This window comes from Rosa chinensis, chromosome 7 (assembly GCF_002994745.2).
Source record: "Rosa chinensis cultivar Old Blush chromosome 7, RchiOBHm-V2, whole genome shotgun sequence".
Lineage (NCBI taxonomy): Eukaryota > Viridiplantae > Streptophyta > Magnoliopsida > Rosales > Rosaceae > Rosa > Rosa chinensis.
This window is the reverse complement of record NC_037094.1, coordinates 52602461-52622954: the sequence shown is the minus strand read 5'-3', so window position 1 is coordinate 52622954 and position 20494 is coordinate 52602461. Positions and strand designations below refer to the sequence as shown.

Sequence of the window (20494 nt, the reverse complement as noted above, 5' to 3'; positions counted from 1 at the left end):
GATATATATATAGTCCTCAGAGTAGCGATCAAGCTCTTTAATAGGGGGCATTTCACACACGACGACACCCACCGCCCCCCCCCCCAAAAAAAAAAAAAAAAAAAAAAAAAAGCAGATGGCACTTATAACAATGAATATGGACAGCTTGGAACAGGGGATACAGAAACGAGATCACAACGCATTTCTGTCCATGGGCTTTTTAGGCTTTTTAGTCTTACTTCGTCTGTATGTCCTATTTGTTTTTGTTCATTTCTTTTAGTCCTTTGTACTTGTTCATTTCTGTTTGCCCTAAACGACCTATGTAATCAATTGCTACTGTTAGACCGTGTTCTTTGGCATTCATTTACAACATAACAAAGTGCCTAAAGATTGGAAACATCTTTACCACATAGACAGGTTTGAACACTTAATCATTGCAAATGTTGCTATTGTTCCTCTAGATCTCAAGATGAACCGACTAAATAACAGTTTATTTTTGTCCTTGGAAGCTAGTCGTATAAAAATCAGAGAATATCTGTGTCATACATGACCCAGCTCATTATGTTGTAAAAGCTGCATGTAAATTTCTTGTAAAATGATAATGATGATGTAGCTATGCTTGTTGTGACTTATGACCTTATACCATTTGAAGAAACAGAAGATGTAACTTAAGTATTCACAAAGTATTTTTTATGAGCTTTCCTTAATTAGTAGTAACCTGTTCTTGTGAGGCTGAATTAGACTTCCTTGTCTGTGAAGTCACTTTTGCAGCCAGGAGATATTGATATAATGGCGTCAATCACAATTTGAGGTCAATTTGCTATATTTAGCTTTCCTATGTTGTTGACTTTGTACTGTAGTTGGGTAAATGGGAGAACCATGTTTCCTCCATTGTCAATATAAATGAGATGTGGGAAAGTATTTCTTTCCTTATTTTCTCCAAGTTGGGTTGTTTAACTATAATAGAACTATAGAAGTATGTTTGTCTTCGTTTCTTTTTCCATTTATATGTTCTTCTAGTTTGTGTTTGCTAGTTTTGTCTAGCATTTTGTGGATATGAGCTTGGGCCTTGGGTTATCTTTCCTTTTATGGTTTGTGAACTCATCTGTCTCTGGATGTTTATGTGCACTGAGTTCATTTAATTTTTTTCATAATAAACTAATAATACAGATGATATGTTAACATGTGATTTCGTTATTAGTTGAAGCATTCATGTTTTTGAATTAATACATCAATTTCTTGCTTTTGCTGCAGGTACTTGAGATCTCTTATTGTTACTTGCTCTTGTTGACAATTTGCCCTTGAGTTACATCATAACTTCAGAAGGAGAAAATGCAGTGTCTTGAACAAATTGAGATTAATAGCCCTGTTGGGATGCATCTGATGTATAACTGCTCCAATCCGAAAGCGAATTTTGGGAAAGCAAATTCCAACCAAATTCCGCCATGTCAGTTTTGTACTGTTTACCGCTCAAAGTAAAAGCCTTTCTTGGAATGTTCATGTTTAATTGTTGCTCAAGACTACCTTGCTTACAAGCACAAACCTTGTACAGAAATCCATATATAGAATTCCTTAATCTTCTTGTGGATCTATTCCTTTCATGTAAATAGAATTGTGTGTGAGTTCCTTGTAGAAATCATGTTTAAACTACTTTCAATTTATAGAACTGGTGTATAAATTACTTCCTAATAGTTTGATCAAGAGTTTAAGTTGCACACTTGCAGATAATATGTAATTGCATTTGGAGGTAAAGAACTTCAATTCTAGTACATGTTACAAATAAACATTGTCTAAAGAGGAAATTGGCTGTTTTCATTATTTTGCATATCCTAACTTCAAAGTTAGTGTAAGTACTTGATATGACCAGATTAAAGCGTCTATATATACAGGGACCAGGCTTTAATCATATTGATAACTTGATACTGAATTCAGTGTTTAACATTCCCATCAAACTTCTGAAAAACTACCACATTTCATTTCTACTCCAGTGATGACAAGAGCTCTGGATTTGGTCACCATGCCATCTCTTTTACAAAGTGTTTCAGCATCTAGATTCCTCCAATGCCAAAAAAAAAAAAAAGGCTTTCGATGCCAGTCTGCCTCTTTTCCCTCTCGTATGGATCAGAGATTCATTCAATGCGAACTTTTTTCCTCTTAAATGGAGGTACAAGGAAATCTTCTCCTTCCAAATGATAGAAGACAAATAGGAGTGTCAATATAGTCAATTTAAAATCATCTGAGAGAGAGAGAGAGAGAGAGAGAGAGAGGGCAGATACCATGTCAATTTAAAATCATCACAGATATTTAAAATCATCACAGAATAAAAATATCTCAATTAAGGTACTCACAAGTTCCAATCCTGATATGAAGTAAGTATTTTGTTTGACCTTGCACTCCAATCTATCCCAGAAAAAAATTGGTGACGCTGTGAATCAACAATCAGTATATTAGTTATTTAGTTGAGTGCAAGACCTTGCAATCAATGACAATAGATATACCAACCAATCCTTCAACAAAGCAGAGACTATATTAGCAGATGAGTGGGTTGGCTTCACTGACAGTGATTATGTGGGTTCCTTGGAAGATAGAAAAAGCACGTCAGGTTATGCTTTTATTCTGAGTTCTGGAGCAGTTGCTTGGTCCTCACGAAAGCAGCCAATCGTCACTCTTAGTACAACTGAGGCTGAATTTGTAGCTGCTGCAGCGTGTTCATGTCAGGCTGTGTGGATGAAGAGAATTCTGAAGAAACTTGGCTATGAAGGCAGTGAGGGCACTACCATATTCTGTGACAACAGTTCAGCAATTAAGTTATCCAAGAACCCCGTGATGCATGGTAGAAGCAAGCACATAGATGTGCGTTTTCACTTCCTACGAGAGTTGGCTAAAGAAGTTGTGCAATTGAAGCACTTTGGGACACAAGAGCAAGTGGCTGATGTGTTAACCAAACCACTTAAGCTGGAGTCGTTTCAGAGGTTAAGAGATCAGTTGGGAGTCTGCAATGCACCTGCAGTAAACTAGTTGCTTGGGCAATCTAGTTTAAGGGAGGGAATGTCATGACTTTGAGTTTGTTACTGTTAATAAGTGCCCTAGTCTTTATGGTATGGTTGTTACTGCTTTGAATTCTTCTTAGTTTAGTTACCACGTTTTTAGCTGATAACGGGGCTGTATTCAATTTTCTGTTTCATCTTGTGAGGCTATTATATAGCCAACGTTGTTTCTCAAATAAACCAAGTCATTCTCCCAGATTGTCTTTGTGTTCTTGATCAGCTGCTATCTTGTGTGATCAATAATAACTAACAAACCTCCCTGGATGCCTCAAGGCCCACCCGAATTCGACCAACTCCAACAAAAGCAACCTCAGCTGCACGACCAATGTGCCCTTCGACCAAGACTTGCACTCCACGACCTGACATCTGTAGGTTCAAACCCGATCCAGCCTCGACGTCAACGACCGGCCAGCGTCCTTCCGTCACGGCTTCAGACTCACCATGAACCAGCACCGTCCTCTTAGCCTGCCCTTGTACATGACCTGCACCGCTGACGGCAATTTTGACCTACTTCATCTGCGTTTCTGCATTTGCCAAGGCTCTATCTTCTACATCTGAGTCTTCTGCACAGTGAGATCGACTACTAGCTCTCAGACTTCAACCTCGTACACCCGTCTCTTCGAATTAGAAAAACCAACACTATGGCTGACCAAGAAGTCAACAATGACTCGTCCCAGAAACACTATGAGAAAGGCTGAATCTTCATCCCAGGTTATGGGAGAATCCTACTCAAATGATCATGGTCCAATTGCTCCTAATAAGTTGGACAGCACAAACTTCATCTCATGGGCCAAACATGATAAATTGAATATTACTAGGAGAGGAAAACTTGGATATATTGTTACGACCCGAACCAAAAATTTTAGGGTATTGACCAAATTCCCAAATTTGAGCCGACATGAACCCATTTACTTCATTAAGAGATTAGCATGCCCACTTACCCCATTTAGAAGTAAAAGGACTGTTTTGGACGAAACTTATTATAAAACTACAAGCTTGCCACTCTCTCTCTTCTCCTAACTTGGATGACGACCTCTCTCTCTGCAACTGAAATCCGGCGTTCAACCCAAACCTTCGGCGACTCAAACCATGACATCAGCCCACCGGATCTCTACTTGTCCATCTCTCCGAGCCCAAGGTCATCCAATTCATAAATCACAGGCGACTGAATTTGATCTGACCCGGCGTCGATTAGACGCGTAATCCGTTTGCCTCGGATTTTGATCAGCAATTCCGGCGTTGGTTGACCGAGTTCGTTTCCGTCTCAGAGCCAGACGTCGTCGTCTGCGCCATGACCGCCCTCGAGCTCGTCTCCCAACACCGGGTCTCTCTTAGATGATGCTGGAGGTCTGTTAGTGTTTGCCCTCCTAGGGGTCAAGACCGGCCAGCTCCGTCGTGGTCTCTGCGGCGACGACATCAATTCCTTCTTCTTCTTCTTTTGCCCTCCCTTTAGCTGATATAATCACGGAACTATCGCCGTGATTAGCCGGGAGTTTGAAGTGAGGAATTGAGGTCTGGCGGTGGAGATGGAGGTGAGAGAAAGAGGATGTAGATAGAGAAGAGATTTCATTGTTGAAGAAATGGGAGGGATGGTGCTGCACTTGTTTCATTTTTGTTGGTGTTGAAGATGATGATCTGGGCCTGGTACTTCGGGAAGCTCACAAAATTGGTGACGACGTGGTGGGAAGATGCTTAAACATCTTTATACGTCTGGCGTCTGGCGGTGGTGCCGGTGGAGCAAAAGCTGTTGTTCAGGGGCAATAATATAATTATTAGGAGGCAAAAAAAAAAAGTATTGGGAGACAATAATATGATTATTGAGAGGCAATAATATGATTATTGGGGGGCAGTAATATGGTTACTGGTATTATTAAGGGGCAATAAATTCAGACGTCACCAGTCCAGTAGCTAGATTCGGGATTCTGGTGACCGCTCGCCAGATTTCGATCACCAGAGTCGGCGGCCGGCCATTGGTTACCGGAGTCCGGCAAGGTCTCCGATGACTTCTCTCTCTAAGTGAGAAAGAAGGAGAGGGCAAAAAAGTCCCAAAAATAAATATAAAAAAAATAAAAAATAATTAATTGGGTATTAGGGAAATAATCTCTTAAAGTGTTTGGGTAAGTGGGCAATCTCTTAGAGTGTTTGGGCAAGTGGGGTTAATTAACTCCAAAATTAGGTAAATGATCATTTCCCCCTTTAAAAAATGGGCAGTACGTAGTTTGGTTTGGCCCAACTTGGGGATCATCTGATGGAGGATCATCAGTTTCACACCCATAGCTTCATGCAGCATTTCAAACATATCATCTTGGACATTTAAATCAACTTCAGAGTTGGCATGGTTAATTAGTAGCAATTGGAGGCTCTCCATGGTTAATCCAATTCGTATACTTTCCCAAGAAGCCATTATCTTTGAGATGTTTTCGGACAGTTTCTTTGGGCAAATAAATGGGTTGGTTGCAACATTTTCTACATGGACAAGTTATCAATTCACTTTCCTTCCCATTAGTGTATGCAAAATTCAGAAATTCTTCATAACCATCAATAACCCTCTTTGACCATCTATTCCCTATGTTAATCCAACTCTTATCCATTGTGAAATGCAAGTTTTCTAGATCAATAAAAAAAAACATTGAGTCAAGATTATGTATGTCAAAGGCTAAAGGTTTATCAAAGCTACATACTTGTGTTAATGAAGTTTTCCATTATTTAGAAGTTTGTCTTGGTTTCATTAAGCTACATCAGAATATGTATGTCTTGTGCAAGTTATATTTTATGTAAATGATATAATGTCTTTTTATTTAAGATAAACTTGTCACGCCCCTGATTTTTAACACAAATAAAAATCGATATATAATCCCATAATTATACATGCGATGATCGCTCAGCCATCAATATAAAATACTTGGAAACTTTTTCCCCAAAAACTAAATACATATTGATGCCCTGGACCCACAAAGTCAATATATACTCGCTCCCCAGAGTTATATATTACACAAACTTATGAATTAAATAGGGTTGGGCACAGGCCGGGCTCATCAAAAATTTCATTGGGCCCGGACCCGGCCCGGTTTTTATGGTTCGGGCCTAAAGCTCATTTTGGCACCTACAGGGACCGGCCCTTTTTTTTTCAGGCAGGGTTTCCGGGCTTTCGGGCCCAAATACCAGTTTTATACTTTCATTCTTTGCTACCTGCCCACAAATATAACGCAAATTCTATTCATTTCAACATGTTGCTTGTCAAATTTCAAAACACTAACCATATCCAAAGTTCAACCTGCACATTCAGATATCCAAATATGTAGAGTTCATTATCCAAATTCAAATACAAGAAGTCAAGAACAATTTGACATGCAATTGAACACAAAGTCCCAATTCAAATACAAAGCTGCAATTCAACTATAAAGTCCCAATTCCTGAGCCACCATTTCGAAGAAGAACACCTTTAGAGCTTCTTAAGCCACAATCACAACTCCGTTTTCAGACACCTCCAAAATCAAACAACAAACTTCATTGTAACAGAATATCACAACATATGAACAGAGATACAAAGAGATTAAGAGAAAGAATCAAAGAAATTGAGAGAAAGAAACTCACAGCGTTAGTGGAAATGGCGGAGGCTTTGGGTTCAGATCGGGTTTCGGCTATGGGTTCAGATCGGGTTTCAGCTCTGGGTTCAGAAGCCGGAGAGGATTCAGATTGGTGACGTTCCAGTGGCCGGTTTCAGCTCTAGGTTCAGATCGGGTTTCGGAGGCCGGAGAGGATTCAGATCGGTGATGTTCTAGTGGCTGGAGAGGACGACTCGAGTTTGGGAAGGACGGCTGAAGTTTGAAGGAGGCGGAGAAATGGCTGAGAGATCTGAGATAGTGAGATTGATTAGGTTTAGACGTTTAGTCTTTTAGGACTTTAGCCTTTTACGTATTTGAGTGAGAAACAATTCAGTGTATTTGATCCTATGGTAGAGATTTTGAGCCTTATATTAAGTCCAATAATCCATGGACATCTGTCTCTTTTAAATAAGCCAAGCTTAAACGGGCTTTTCCAACTTTGAAATGCAGGGCTCGGCCCGAACCATTTTGGTGATAAAAAAAATAGGGCCCAGCCCAAACAAGTCGGGATTTGACAGGCCGGTCCGGGTTTGAGGGTTTTTGGGCTTAAATCCCCAGCCCTAGAATTAAATTGTCAACAACAAAATAAAACGTAAATGCTCCTCAGAGCTTACTACAACGGAAGTCCAAATAACGGTAAAGTCACAAAACTGGCTTCCTACCGTTAAGCTGCAAGTACGCTACCCCAACTTCAGCTAATATTATCCTGACATGCACGATTAACCCCTACACCGTTTGAACGACAAACCCGGTAAGCTTTTGCTAGCTCGTATGAGTAACTCAAAACAAAACACCACACAACGTACGCCACAAACGAGGAAAACCTTTCAACTTGAGAATAAGGAAAAAATATCATGCTTCCCAAAACAATACACTTTTCCTAAAAGAAAACAACGAAAGTCACACCGTGACAAAATCATATAAACCGTTAACCTAACAATTCAAATATGATAAATCGATCCAACTTGGATAATAAAAATCAACTCATAGCAAAACATTTCGGTCTAACCTGGACAAAACATCAAATCGGTCCAACCTAGAGAAAACAACAAATCGGTCCAACCTGGACAAAACATCAACTCATATCAATTGTTAACCTAACAAATCGAATATGAATCCTCGGTCCAACCTGGACACAATATCAACACGCATCAATCATATCTATCGTTAACCTAACAAATAAAATATGATTCTTCGTCCAACCTAGACAAAATATGTACCCAGGAGTCTTAAGTAACCTACTTAGACCCATGAGGTATGATGGTAGACAGACTAGAGCTCTAACTGAATCGTAATCTGTCAACCGGCCAAGGTTCAACCTTACGATATAACATTGCCTGAGGATGCAACCTGCAATCCCCGATCCTTAGGCTAACCTGACCCTCAGATCAAAACATCAAACGAGTCGCACTGGACCCAAAATGTCAAAATCAAATCAAACGGAGAAATCACAACCTGTGACTCTCAAATCCTCAAACCACCGGTCGTCAGATTAAAACATTTAAAATGGACATACCGGACCTGAAAATGTTACCCAACCCAAAAGGAGAAATCACAACCTGCAACTCCCTAAATCCTCAAATACTTTTCAAAACAATAGAAATACTATTTCCCACCATAATTGTTTTCCAAAAAGTCACATCACAAAACGAAAATGAACGCACCCACACATATATATTTCACGTATATATATATATATATATATATTTATGTGTGTGTGTGTGTGTGTGTGTGGTCATTCACTCAGGAATGCCACTAATATCAACTATAGTTTGCAGTTAAATCAATAACTCTCAAAACGATAAAGGTAACTTTGTTCGTAAATGAACATTGTGAGATTACTCACCCCAGAATCTCGCTACGTCTTCAATACATAACCAAACTAACACTCACACCAACAACTCGTCCAATTCACCTTGAGAAGCACCTAATCAGCAATGATCTCAAATCAGTGAATCACCAAGTGATTAAAAGTTCGAATCCCCTAATCGAACAACAACCCTGAAAGTAACGCCAATCGAGGCGAAACCTCATCTGAGACCACCCAAAGTCTCCGGAATGCTTTTACAATTGACAAAACCACAAGTCTATCGAACGCTCAAATCCTCACGGATCGAATCATCAAACGGTCGGAAACTGTAAAAATCACAACATATTCATACGATCTCCAAAAATTACATATTATATATCGAAACACTCGTATCGACGAGTAGATTATATATAATACCAGAAACTATCCAATACATGGCCGGAAGGCTGCCACAGTCTGTGGCACAACCACCACTAGCCAAAACTCAAAACTAGATTAATCCAACCGTCCAAAATGTCAAGAACACCAAATAGATCAACTTTAATACTTGGGGTTCAAGCCAACACAACCTAGATTACCGCCACAAGCCGCTGTGAACTGTTCACCTTGAGTTGATCCGATTCCAACGTGAATCAATCAAAACAAACACCGCAGATCGATCAGGGAGGCTTCTACGAACTCAAAACAGAAAGCTTGAAGTCACGACGTCTCCGGAGCTAAGTTTTCCGATCGGGTCTGACTGCACTCGAGTTCACCGCATTGCTGCACCACCGTGACCTAGAATTGATGCTAGAGGCCATCACCAGGAGGACCAGAACAAGGAGGCGAGTCGGTCTGCCCAGGTCCCGCCGCTAGAGGTGGCCAGAAAAGCCAGGTCAAGTTTCCGGGTTTGGGTCAGGTCGAGCGACTGATGAGAGAGAACGGAGGATTTGAATAGTTTACGGAAATAGAAATTTCCCAAAATGGAAATAGTAAGTTTCCGAAAACGGAAACCCCCTATTTATAAAATTTTTCCAAACTTCAAACGCTCATAACTTCCTCATATGAACTCTGATTTCCGCGTTCCACACGTCCATGAACTCGTATGGATGCACTCTACGACTTTCATAAAGGAAGTTTTTGGATAAATAAAAAGTCAACCTTTGTGCCCCCCCCCAAAACCATACTTTTCGAATAAAAATTCATCCGAACCACTTCCGCTCCTTCCACGAGCCACAAAATCGTCCAATAACCACAAATTAGATTGCGGAAAATCCTCGGAAAATAAATATGAATTTCCAGGGCATCACAAAACTAGTGTCAATTGTAAAAGACTAATATATATACATCAATAAAAATAAAATAAAAACATAGCCATATTACATTGCCACAGACAAGCTTAGTACTTCTTCATAATAAATGAAATCAGCATAAATATAAAAATGGGGACGAAGTACTAACCTGCTAATATCAAGCTCTTGGATTTGGATTGCCAAAATTAACTCCAGATTCTTCACTGCTGACTTGCTGATGAGCTGCCTTTTCAACTAATGGATGGTGTTCTCTGCTGCAGAAAATAAAATATGAGTGTTGCTTGTCATTAGAATTAAATTGACATAATTATGGATCCCATAGAGCTTAAAATAATGATTGGGATATAATGTGGTCTAGTAAGCATGAATCAACTAGTCCTGTGGCAGATTATAATACATCAAACTAGAAATCAATGTATCTTACTCTTAGAAAGAGTTTGCAGATCAAAGGACTTATTCGTGTATAATCCATGATGTAATGTTATATGCCTACATTCAATAGAATTAGTACCTTAAAAGAATGCAAAGTTCCATATACAATAATGCAAAGATAGGGGTTTCAATGGTCATGAACCGTTAAACTAATGTACCAAATCTACATCCAATAGAGTTGGGACCTTGCCTCCATAAACAAGAAACCTATCACATGGTTCTGGTATACAAAGAATATTGTATTTCATTATAGAACGTCTCTGAAAAGAGGAATAAACCGTAAACATAAGGCTGCACAAAAATTTATGTTCCAAGTCTCTAATCAAAGTTTGCACTTAAAGGAAACTAACATTGAAAACTTATCATCCAATGCCACAATAATTAAACTGGACCTATTGATTAAAATCCAAGAATGTAAAAAATTATCTATGAGATTGTTGGGGTAAACAAAACAAAGAAGAGTCACAATAGTATTACAATGAAATAACTTACCGAATAGGAACTTGAAAGCGTCCAGGTCTTGAAGTCAAAGATGGCAAGCGCTTCCCAATAATGGAGAAAGAAACCGATTTCAAACTAGAGACCTGCTGCTGCGTGCCTATCAACATTGAACCACAAGAATTGAATGTCAAGTATAACAAAAGAAGTGAAAAAAATGTATAGCATTGAAATTAAATTTCCAACATCAATTACAGGACAAATTTTACGTTTTTTATGGCAGGAAAGCCATAGCCTCCTTTTATAGGAGTCAAGCCAGACTTTAAGCTCATGAAGTGTAGTCAAGCAGTTTATTTAATCAGATTGCTTTCTATTGTAATAGTGCAGTATTTAAAATTAAAGAAAAATAACCTCATTTTCTGTTGAATGAATTATCCCAGATAATTTGTATTTATTCCTACAGACAACTATCTAAATATACTTCATGTTGTCATTAAATCTCTCCAGTTTTCCCAATATGTACATGTAACCCCACTTTTGACCAAGATCTATCACATCAATTTGTTTTTAAGTGATCACAACTCAAAGTAATAATGCTTGTTGGTCATAAATTATTAAGGCACTTATCTTTCTAACTTAGAGAAGTTAGCACACGAGCATGCAACAACAAAAATTTTTGTTTAGGACTAAATACTGTTTAGTCCTTGAGCTTTCGACCAAAAAACACTTCAGTCCCTGGCCTTCTAATTTCACACGTTTAGTCCTTGTACTCTCAAATTTTGGACCAATAGGTCCTTTCCGTTAGTCTCCGTCCAAAACCTCCGTTAAGTAGCTGACGTGGCATTAATTATGCGTCAAAATGTCTATAATACCCTTGCTTCCTTTTTTTAAATAATTTATTCTTTTTCTTTTTTGATTTATTCTTTCTTTTTTTTTTTTTTTTCTGTTCATCTCTTCTCCCCTCCCCATCGCCACCGCACTTCAACCCCATCCTCGCCACTGCCACCACCATCACTACCCACGTTGCAGCCAAAGGCTATTGCAACACCCACCCCCCTGACCGCCACTTCCTCCTATGTGTCCCTTATGAAAGAAGGTACTTTCATCCAAATTAATGCCACAATTCCCAGCAAATGCCATCTTAACGGCATAGACCAGAAGTCCACCATCACTAATATCATGGCCACCAGAGACTAGTTCATCATCAAGAAGGCACTGAACTCCCTCAAACACTTGCTTCAGATACGGAACATCCTCAAGGTCAGGGCAATTGTTCACAATCAAGAAAGAGCAAAGCCACCTAATCGCTGCTTTCCTGCAACCCAAATCAATGTGAAGCAGAACACCATCATCTCCAAACTTCAAATCTCTAAGCAGAACACCCACCATCTCCAAGTCTGAGCAATTACTCCAACATTAGAAAGAGGAATTTGCAGGGCCCGATAGATCGATATGGGTCTCGATCTGGGATTTTCATCAAGAAGAACGATATGGGTCTCGATATGGATGCATATGGGTCTTGATCTGGGATTTTCATCAAGAAGATCGATATGGATCCATCCCTAGCTTGCAGGCACGCTCCCATTGTTCGAATCTGATGATCCCAAAACATGGCCCATACGCCGTGTTCAAATCAAATTGCCTCAGCACCTCCTCTTGCTTATCAAAATCATCTAATCATCAACAATCAAATCAGCTAGTCAGTTTGTTACGGTATCGAAGAGTATATTCTTCCCTTACCAAATCAGAAACCAATTGGACCTGAATCCCTAACCCTAACAAATTTTCAGAATCGAAAACTAAACCCCAACATTACTCGAATCCAAAATTGCAAGCGAGACGATATCACAGATGTGTGTATATCTTTGAGATCACGAGATCAGACTTTGGTGCTTTGAGGTTGGGTGGGTTTTGGTCGATCCTGAGACGAGGACGCAGTCACTGGGGGATGATCGGAGGAGGTGCGACGGTCGAAGAGATCGGTGGTGAAGCAGTTGACGTCACGGTTGGAATCGGAGGCTGCATCGGAGAAGAAGTCATCATCGGAGCTACGGGAATCGATGGGATTGGCGAAGGTGTTGAAGTTGTGATGGGCATCAAGTGGGAGATCGATGCAGGCGGGGGCTATCTAAGGTAGACTGTGGAGTTCCGATGCTGGCAGCGGTCTCTTGCAGGCGATGGTCTGGCGCTTACGGTTTGTGGCAGACGGTGGCCCAATGCAGGTGTAGCCGTGTAGGTGAAGGAGGAGAGAAGAGATAAACAGAAAAAATGAAAAAGAAAAAAAAGATAAAGAATAAATAAATAAAAAAGAATAAAAGAATAAATTTTTTTTAAAAAGGAAGTAAGGGTAGAATAGACATTTTACTTAACGGAGGTTTTGGACGAAGACTAACGGAAAGGACCTATTGGTCCAAAATTTGAGAGTACAAGGACTAAACGTGTGAAATTAGAAGGCCAGGGACTGAAGTGTTTTTTGGTCGAAAGCTCAAGGACTAAACAGTATTTAGTCCTTTTGTTTATTTCTTTCCACTTTCTTACCTTCTCAACCCAGCTTCTATATACTTTCTTTCCAGTTAAAGACCAAATGAGGATAATTTGATTGTTGATAGTAGTCCTTGAGAGTTGAAGCTGTCGCTTAAATGATCTCAGCTACAAGTCTACAATTAAGATAAATGCATTGTAGTAAGGCTTGAAGAATGTCAGTCAACCACTTTTAACTGCTACCTGATTTGTAAACAAGTTACTAACTTTTACTAGTTGCCTTTTGAAAACATGGCTTTCAAAGTGACTATATCAAAATTATAGTGAATGGAAACTCTAGAAAGTTGTTTCTTTAATACCCACAACTATATGAGAAAACTGCAGCCCAATAGTTGATAGAAAATACGCATCTTAGATAACACAATCAAATGCAAATCTAATTAACAACTTAAGCATCCTTCCTTCATTTAAAAGGTTTATAGCAGAAAGCAGTCCGATTAAAATGAAAAGGGTCTTCATCAAATCTTTGGTCAGTGCAGAGCGTAGAGTCCACAACCATGACATGCAATGTTCTTCAACCATAAAAACTTGACAATATCAGATCACCCATACAAAAAGCTGAACTCTTGATTCAAAACTCAAACTCAACCCAACAAAATTCAAATCAAGTTCTACCTCAAACTAGTCATTGTATCGATGTCTAAGAGAAAGATATCCATCTATTTACTAACATGAAGATTATCCAGGAGGATTGGCCACTAGTGCTCAAATTTGAAAGAAATCCCAATTAGTTTCATATCAAAACTGAACTCCAACATACAACCAACTGTTCCCCTAGAATTAACGAGAGACAAATGGAAAGAACAATGGAATTTACCTTAAGAAATTGATCTGTTGTGTTTGGGTAAGGAGAAGCTGTTGTTACAGTTTATTTGGTGAAGGAAAGGAGGAGCTCGTCTGCCTCGGTGGTAGATTTAGGTGCGTGGAACTCATCAACGTCAGCGGAGGAGCTCATCGGTGTCGGCAGTAGGTTCCAGTTCGAGGAGCTACAAAGCTTGGGAGAGAGAGAGAGAGAGAGAGAGGTGATGTTTGGGGAAATGAGGGAAAAAGAATTAGGGCTGTTTTGTTAGTAGACAATTTGGTCAAAAAAAAACAAAAGGAAAAACAGAGGGAAAAATATTTGGGTTAGCACCAAAGAGTAATACGGTGACGTTTATGTATTTCCATGGCTTCTTTTCGTCCTTTTTTTTTTTTTTTGGTAAAGTACAAATACAAATACGTTTTGCGATGGCAAGAGCAAAAGGCGTTGCAATTGAGTACAAAACTACTACGGCAAAGATTTTCCGTCACAAATGATAAGGTTTAATCGCGATGGAACATTTTCTGTAGCAATAGGGTGTTAATTGTGATGACAACTGTTGCTGAAGTAAAAAGGCAAAGCAATTGCAATTTTTTTTTAGTAGTGATGTGTTCTGAAAAATGTTACTAAATTCCCCATTATCATTCAATCTAAATTAATAAAGCAACAAATATCAACTCATCTAGACCATAACATACTCATTAATTAAGTTGCTAAATTAATCTCCAACCTCCAATAATAGACATTCTCTACACTACTACAATCAATGAGATCTTTGAGGCTTAAATTAATCATCCATTTAAAATTCTCCAAATGGCACATTACATCTTACTGATGGAAACTTGGTGTTTTACTTCAAGTTGCCCAACAGAGAAACAAATAAATCATAACAGGAAACAATCCACCACAACAACAATCGGAAAAGAACTCAGAACTCAGAACGTAAGAAAATAATCCACATCATTGACAGGTTATTATGATCTATAGTAGAGCTGCTGCCAGACTCCGAAGAGTTGCTATGAATTAAACAGCAATATGAGCAAGCAAGCAGTATACCAAACAAACTTATGTAGTTCCATATAAACAACCCAAATATAGATAACTGAAAATCGTAGTCTGATTAGAGTACTACAAGGGTAGAATATAAACCCAAAAAACCTAAATCCTTTATGCCCAAATTGATACAGTTCCCTGTCATATTGAGAGCTGAATATACATATATGGAAAAGGATGTTATGGTTCTTTTAAGAAGACCCTAACCTCACAAAACACCTACACAGTAACTAATGTCAACCAATGCAAATTAGAATGACACATGACAAACAAACATACAATCAGATAAACCCAAATGCACAAGAAAGACGTAACAAACTAGCACTTCACAGAGCAATGAATCTTCTTCAATTCAGTATGGTCTATGAAGGGAAGACAGTCCAATTCTAGAGATTCGAAATGGGGAGTTTTGGTGGAGACTGAGAGGAGGAGTGAGTGGGTTAGGGTTTGGTTCCTAATGGCTGATTCAAAGTGGGATTGGGCGAAGTCACTCGACCACAATAGAAATTTCCATTACAAAATATAGACACAAGACACACCTGGACATCAACGACCTAATAAAAACAAGCCCAGATATGTTACTTATGATCAAAATTCCATAGAAAGAGAGATGCGACGCCGTACGTGAATTTGGTACTGAGGAACAATTCGGTCTCTGCCTGCAGCTGCGTGTGACCGGAACCAATCGTATGTGGATTCGCTTCACCTTCCCGGTGTTGGGCTTGTGGGTCCGATTCCACCCAACACACTTGGCAGGCTGAGTCAGCTCTAAGTTCTTAGGGGGAATCAGCTCCATCTAGAGAGGCTGAATTGGCTCGATCTCAGTTCTAACAACTTCACCGGCTCAATCCCATTAGCAATCAACAATCTCATGCTGCATGAGTCATGCAGAGAGATGAGATTGGTTAGAGAGAATAATGAGGGCTTAGGACAGTGAGGTTTTGGCGAGAGAGTGAGGGTTTTGGTTTTGGGTTTGGGTCTGTCGAGAGAGGGTTTTGGTTTTGGGTCTATTGAGAGTGAGGCGCTATCGAGCTAGGGTTTTGGTTTTGGGTCGGTTTTTTTTTTTTTTTTTTTGCTTAAGTGTTAGGGTTTCAGCCGAGTTTGTGAGGCCCTATCAATTTGGACAAGGACTCACACAACAGATTTGTGTATGAATGTGGTCTGAATGCAGCCATTTAAATTTAGGGTCTGTCTCCTATTAAATTGACTTCCCTTTTTGGGGAGTTGGAGAAAAATGGTGGTGGGAAGTCTCCCTCCTTTATGTCAAACATATTAATTAGACCACATTTTTATTGTTTCTACTCGTATGATTAATATGTGTTGGCGGAAATTTGGGGTTTGCGATAGGGTTTGGCACCACAAATATGGTGGGAAACTTGCCGCTCAATTTTTTTAGGGTCATACGTACAACGGTTATGCACTTAAACGTGTTCTAAACTAACTCATATTTCCATATCAAACAACGAATTTTATAAAAACGACATACAAAAAAAAATAAAAATAAATCAGACAGCGGAAAACTATAATGCGTCATCTGAGAGGCGTTGTTTGATTCAATTTTTGTAGTAGTGCGAGACATCTATGCACCAACTTGAGGGAGCGTGTATGAGCTATATCATGTCAATTAGTATTTATAATGATTTATTTTGTGTATCAATTAGCATTAGTGATATAGGTAACTTAGATCAGCATTTATTACTTTTCTTTATATGTACATGGTTGTAATACTGTATAAACCTCCTTAAGAGATGAATAAACTTACAACATTATTCCCATACAGTTCAAGAGTTTAGATATTAATTAATTCCAACTGTGAGCCAGTACCTTTCACATTTAAACAGGATACCATAGCCATTATCAACCGGACGTCGCAACCAGTTGCCTCAAACTCCACGATGTCCTTACCACATAGCCTATCAATCATTGCATTAAAGAATAGGACAAATGTCTCCGAGGCCTATGCGGCCTCTGCCATTTCCGTCACATATCCGCTTCTCTACTTGCAGATCGTATCTCTCTTTTTCAGACCTTTGTTGAGCCTCTCGGGCAATCTGCAGTTCAGATCTTAGTCGTGCAGCATGTTCATCTGCTAACTTTTGTTCAAGCGCCATGGTATTCACTCTCATCTTTAACTCAAGCTGCATATTTGTGTTTCAGATAAAAGTATACGTGAAAGTAAAAGTTCCATGCATATAAAAACAAGTTATTAGTAGAGGCAAACACCTTGTGCTCTGAGATCTATACTACCCACTCGATCTTTCCAAATCCAAAGAAAGGAAAAATGAATTGTTTTTATATGGAAGAGCATGAATCATAAGATTCCCAATGCAAGATTCCAAACTCGATAAATGAAGGTGATATGGCCACTTAAATTGTTTCATTCTACCAATAAGGATTTCATTCTACAAATTCTATTAACTACTATCAAGTACATTAAGCTCCCCTTAAGTCACATTTAATGTCATTGCTATTCTGTGTATCCAGATTTCTACCCGGTCAACAGTTCAAACTTCTCCCAATCTCTTGTCTCCAAGATTGTGAGAGTTGTGGGGAGTGTTAAACCACCTTAAATCACATTTAGTATGAATGCTGATATAGTGTTTTCAGATTTATAGTTAACGTACTGTTCAATTCTCTTACTCTAAATTTTGGTTTTTACGCTTTTACTATTTATTGGACAAATAAGACCAACAGCCAATGCAAAAAAATATACACAAATTCATTCTTTACCAATACAAAGATCTCAGTTTAAAGGGGTTGGTCAATAGATCGACACAGGACAATGGCACATGATGCAGGAAAGTAGCAAATTGTAGTTTTAACTAAGCCAATTGTTAAACATGCTGATGGAAATTATTGAATGCAAACATAATGCAGATGAAAATATACCATCTCAGTAATTTGTTTAAGCTGCAGATCATATTGACGCTGCATCTGCTCATTCAAAAGATTTATGTCTCGTTTTGAATACCCCTTCGAAGCAACCTCTTCTTGTTGGTCACGAAGTTTCATAGCCCCTTTCTGTCCAGATGCAACAATGTTTTGATCATTATATTCAACACCAACATAGTAATAATCTCAAGAAATATTTACTGCAAATAAAAGAGAAAACAACAAATACCTTCGCTTCAGCAAATATCTCATCTGTGTATGGCTGCCCACCATTCTGTGCTATAACCGAGTTTACAAGCGACAGAAGCTGCTGCACTTGTTCGACCCTCTTGCTTTTATCCTTGGTCTTGTTATCAAAAAGCACACAACGATTTCCACACAGACCAAGGAGTTCCTAAATTATTGCAAGAACTGATTATATGTCTAGTGCATGATATATAGGCTCATATCAAAGAGAGTACTGGATCAAGCAATAAAAATAAAAGCAAATTCTTACATAAAATATGTCAAAATGTTCTTCCACTAATTCCATGTTACTAATAGATTTCTGTCAACTTCTAGTGATACTGCTAATTTGAACCAAGTCTACCTTATATCACCACATATCATCAATAAAGACCAACTTTATTTCCGTGAACAACAAATGACAATGACACCAATATTTATTGTAAAGAGGTAATACACATTTGATGTACGCAATGAATAGGGAGGAGTTCCCCAAGAACTGTCTCAGTTTAGACAGGACAAGCATTTTCACGAAGTTTGATATCATTTGGAACCAACTATGGGGAGCAAAGAAAAGAAAAAAATGGAGAACTAACAGGAATGCTTCAACAGAACTTCAATACTTTCTAGCTTATGTCTCAACTTGACTATATTCTTTATCAAACTTATAAGTCCAAATGAAACACACGATGATGTTAACAGATACAGTTAAAAAGAATATCATATCCCGCTCATTCAGAAATGGAAACGAAAGTAGTGATATTATGATGACATTTTAAACTGGGGAAAGGAAAACAAAATTGAAGAAACAAATTTACCTTCAAAGGCTCCGGGCAATCATGTCCCAAATAATCTTCCAAAGTCTCATCATTTTCTTCCAACTCATCTCCTCCGGTGAAGATAACAATCATATAGTCAAAGATTTTACTTCCAAATAGAATTTCCAAGCTACGGAGTGCAGACTCCTCTTCTTTCGTAAAGCGAGTTCTAGTTGAGAGAACCACAAGAACAGCATGGATTCCATCCTCGGCCAATTTAATGCATTTGGCAATTTCTTTGCCAATAAATTCTGATTTGGCAGAATTATCAAAAAGACCTGCAGCATACCACACAGATCAAAAGGAAAGAATAACCGTTGAAAAGTAGGTTCGTAAATGCAACTACTTTATATACTGGTAGTACTACTCCTAGACACATTTTTTTGATACATAATTACAAAACAAATACATGTCGGCAAGACTTTACCAGGAGTGTCTATAACATTAATTTGTTGTCCATTTCTCAAGATAGCAGTCTTCAATTCAGTAGTGGTCGTGACCCTACTAGAGCTACGCTTGGCCTTGAAGGCGTTTTTGCCAAGAATGCTGTTGCCTGTTGCACTTTTTCCATTACCAGTGCGTCCAACTAAGACCACAGTGCGAGCATCATTAGAAATGGGAAGTTCCCGGTCAACATCAATCAAACGTCCACCCATTATACAAAATCAGAATACCTGCAACCATATATGTTTTATATTCTGTCAATGCTTCATAAACGAGGAAAGTACTGCAAGTAGAAAGAGGATACCTAGCAAGCATATAGTCTATATTATCTTTTCTCACTGCTTCATAATGACAAAAGTACGGCAATACTTGCATTACTGTATATATCTAGAAGACTCACGCACATAATTGCAATGACTTAAAGTTATATGAGTAAAGGAAAATTAATTTTTTATTTGAGCAAAACACACTGATTTTTAAACATGTAAGCCATATGTGGTTCTATGAGTCAGCAGGACGAATAACTAAATGTAATTGCAACAAACACAAGTTAGGAACAAGTACAGGATATTCCACATAAAGATGATCTAGAACCAGAACTAAAGCAACAGAAATTCTTCTCTTTAGCAAATAATAATAATAATAATAATTATTATTGTTTGAGCCTAAAAGCAATTTTGACAGAATCCTTTAGTGGGTTCGAGTCAGCTTATTATTATAATAATAATAAAAATAAATAATAATAATAATGATAATAATAACCATGTTTGACATGTTTTGTAATGAAAAACAACCAAGCGGTTAAAGCATATGAACTAAATCTGTACGATACAAGTTAAAATAGTAAATCATAGACTAAGCATTCAAGATCGTCTAGAAAGGAAACTCAACTGAGGTAGAGGAAGAGCGAAGCCAAGAACAAAGAGACTCTCTCTCGGAGGCCCAATGGAGAGAGAGAAAGTAGAGAATATAACAAAAGAGAAGTCTGTGTGTGTGTGTGTGTATGCGTTGTGAATTTATACGATCCTCCTCGAGGGAATGATACTTTGAGGGAAATGGACTCCTTCAAGTCTTCGCGGAAAGGAAACAAGTCTTCTTTCTGCTCGTATACTCTCCTAC

General features: G+C 38.6%; 2 protein-coding genes and 1 long non-coding RNA gene across 3 annotated transcripts in view; 1 reads left to right on the top strand and 2 right to left on the bottom strand.

Moving 5' to 3' along the window:
* The window catches only part of LOC112178951, a 4227-nt gene extending 2612 nt beyond the window's left edge, over window positions 1-1615 (top strand). Inside the window, exon 3 of the long non-coding RNA XR_002927564.2 lies at window positions 1234-1615. This is a non-coding gene — a long non-coding RNA (uncharacterized LOC112178951). The remainder of the gene's footprint in view (window positions 1-1233) is intronic.
* The window catches only part of LOC112179489 (immune-associated nucleotide-binding protein 9), a 27901-nt gene extending 7573 nt beyond the window's left edge, over window positions 1-20328 (bottom strand). The window contains exon 1 of the mRNA XM_040511907.1: window positions 20267-20328. The gene's annotated coding sequence lies outside the window, so the exon portion shown is untranslated. The remainder of the gene's footprint in view (window positions 1-20266) is intronic.
* LOC112175435 (immune-associated nucleotide-binding protein 9) lies at window positions 16716-20358 on the bottom strand. The gene is made up of 6 exons (XM_040511906.1): window positions 20267-20358; window positions 19359-19605; window positions 18932-19209; window positions 18118-18282; window positions 17886-18017; window positions 16716-17134 (listed from the first exon to the last, which is right to left on the bottom strand). The coding sequence occupies exons 2-6, from the start codon at window positions 19585-19587 to the stop codon at window positions 16925-16927; spliced, it is 1014 nt and encodes a 337-aa protein (XP_040367840.1). The 5' UTR covers window positions 19588-19605; window positions 20267-20358; the 3' UTR covers window positions 16716-16924.
* Between the last annotated feature and the right edge of the window lie 136 nt (window positions 20359-20494).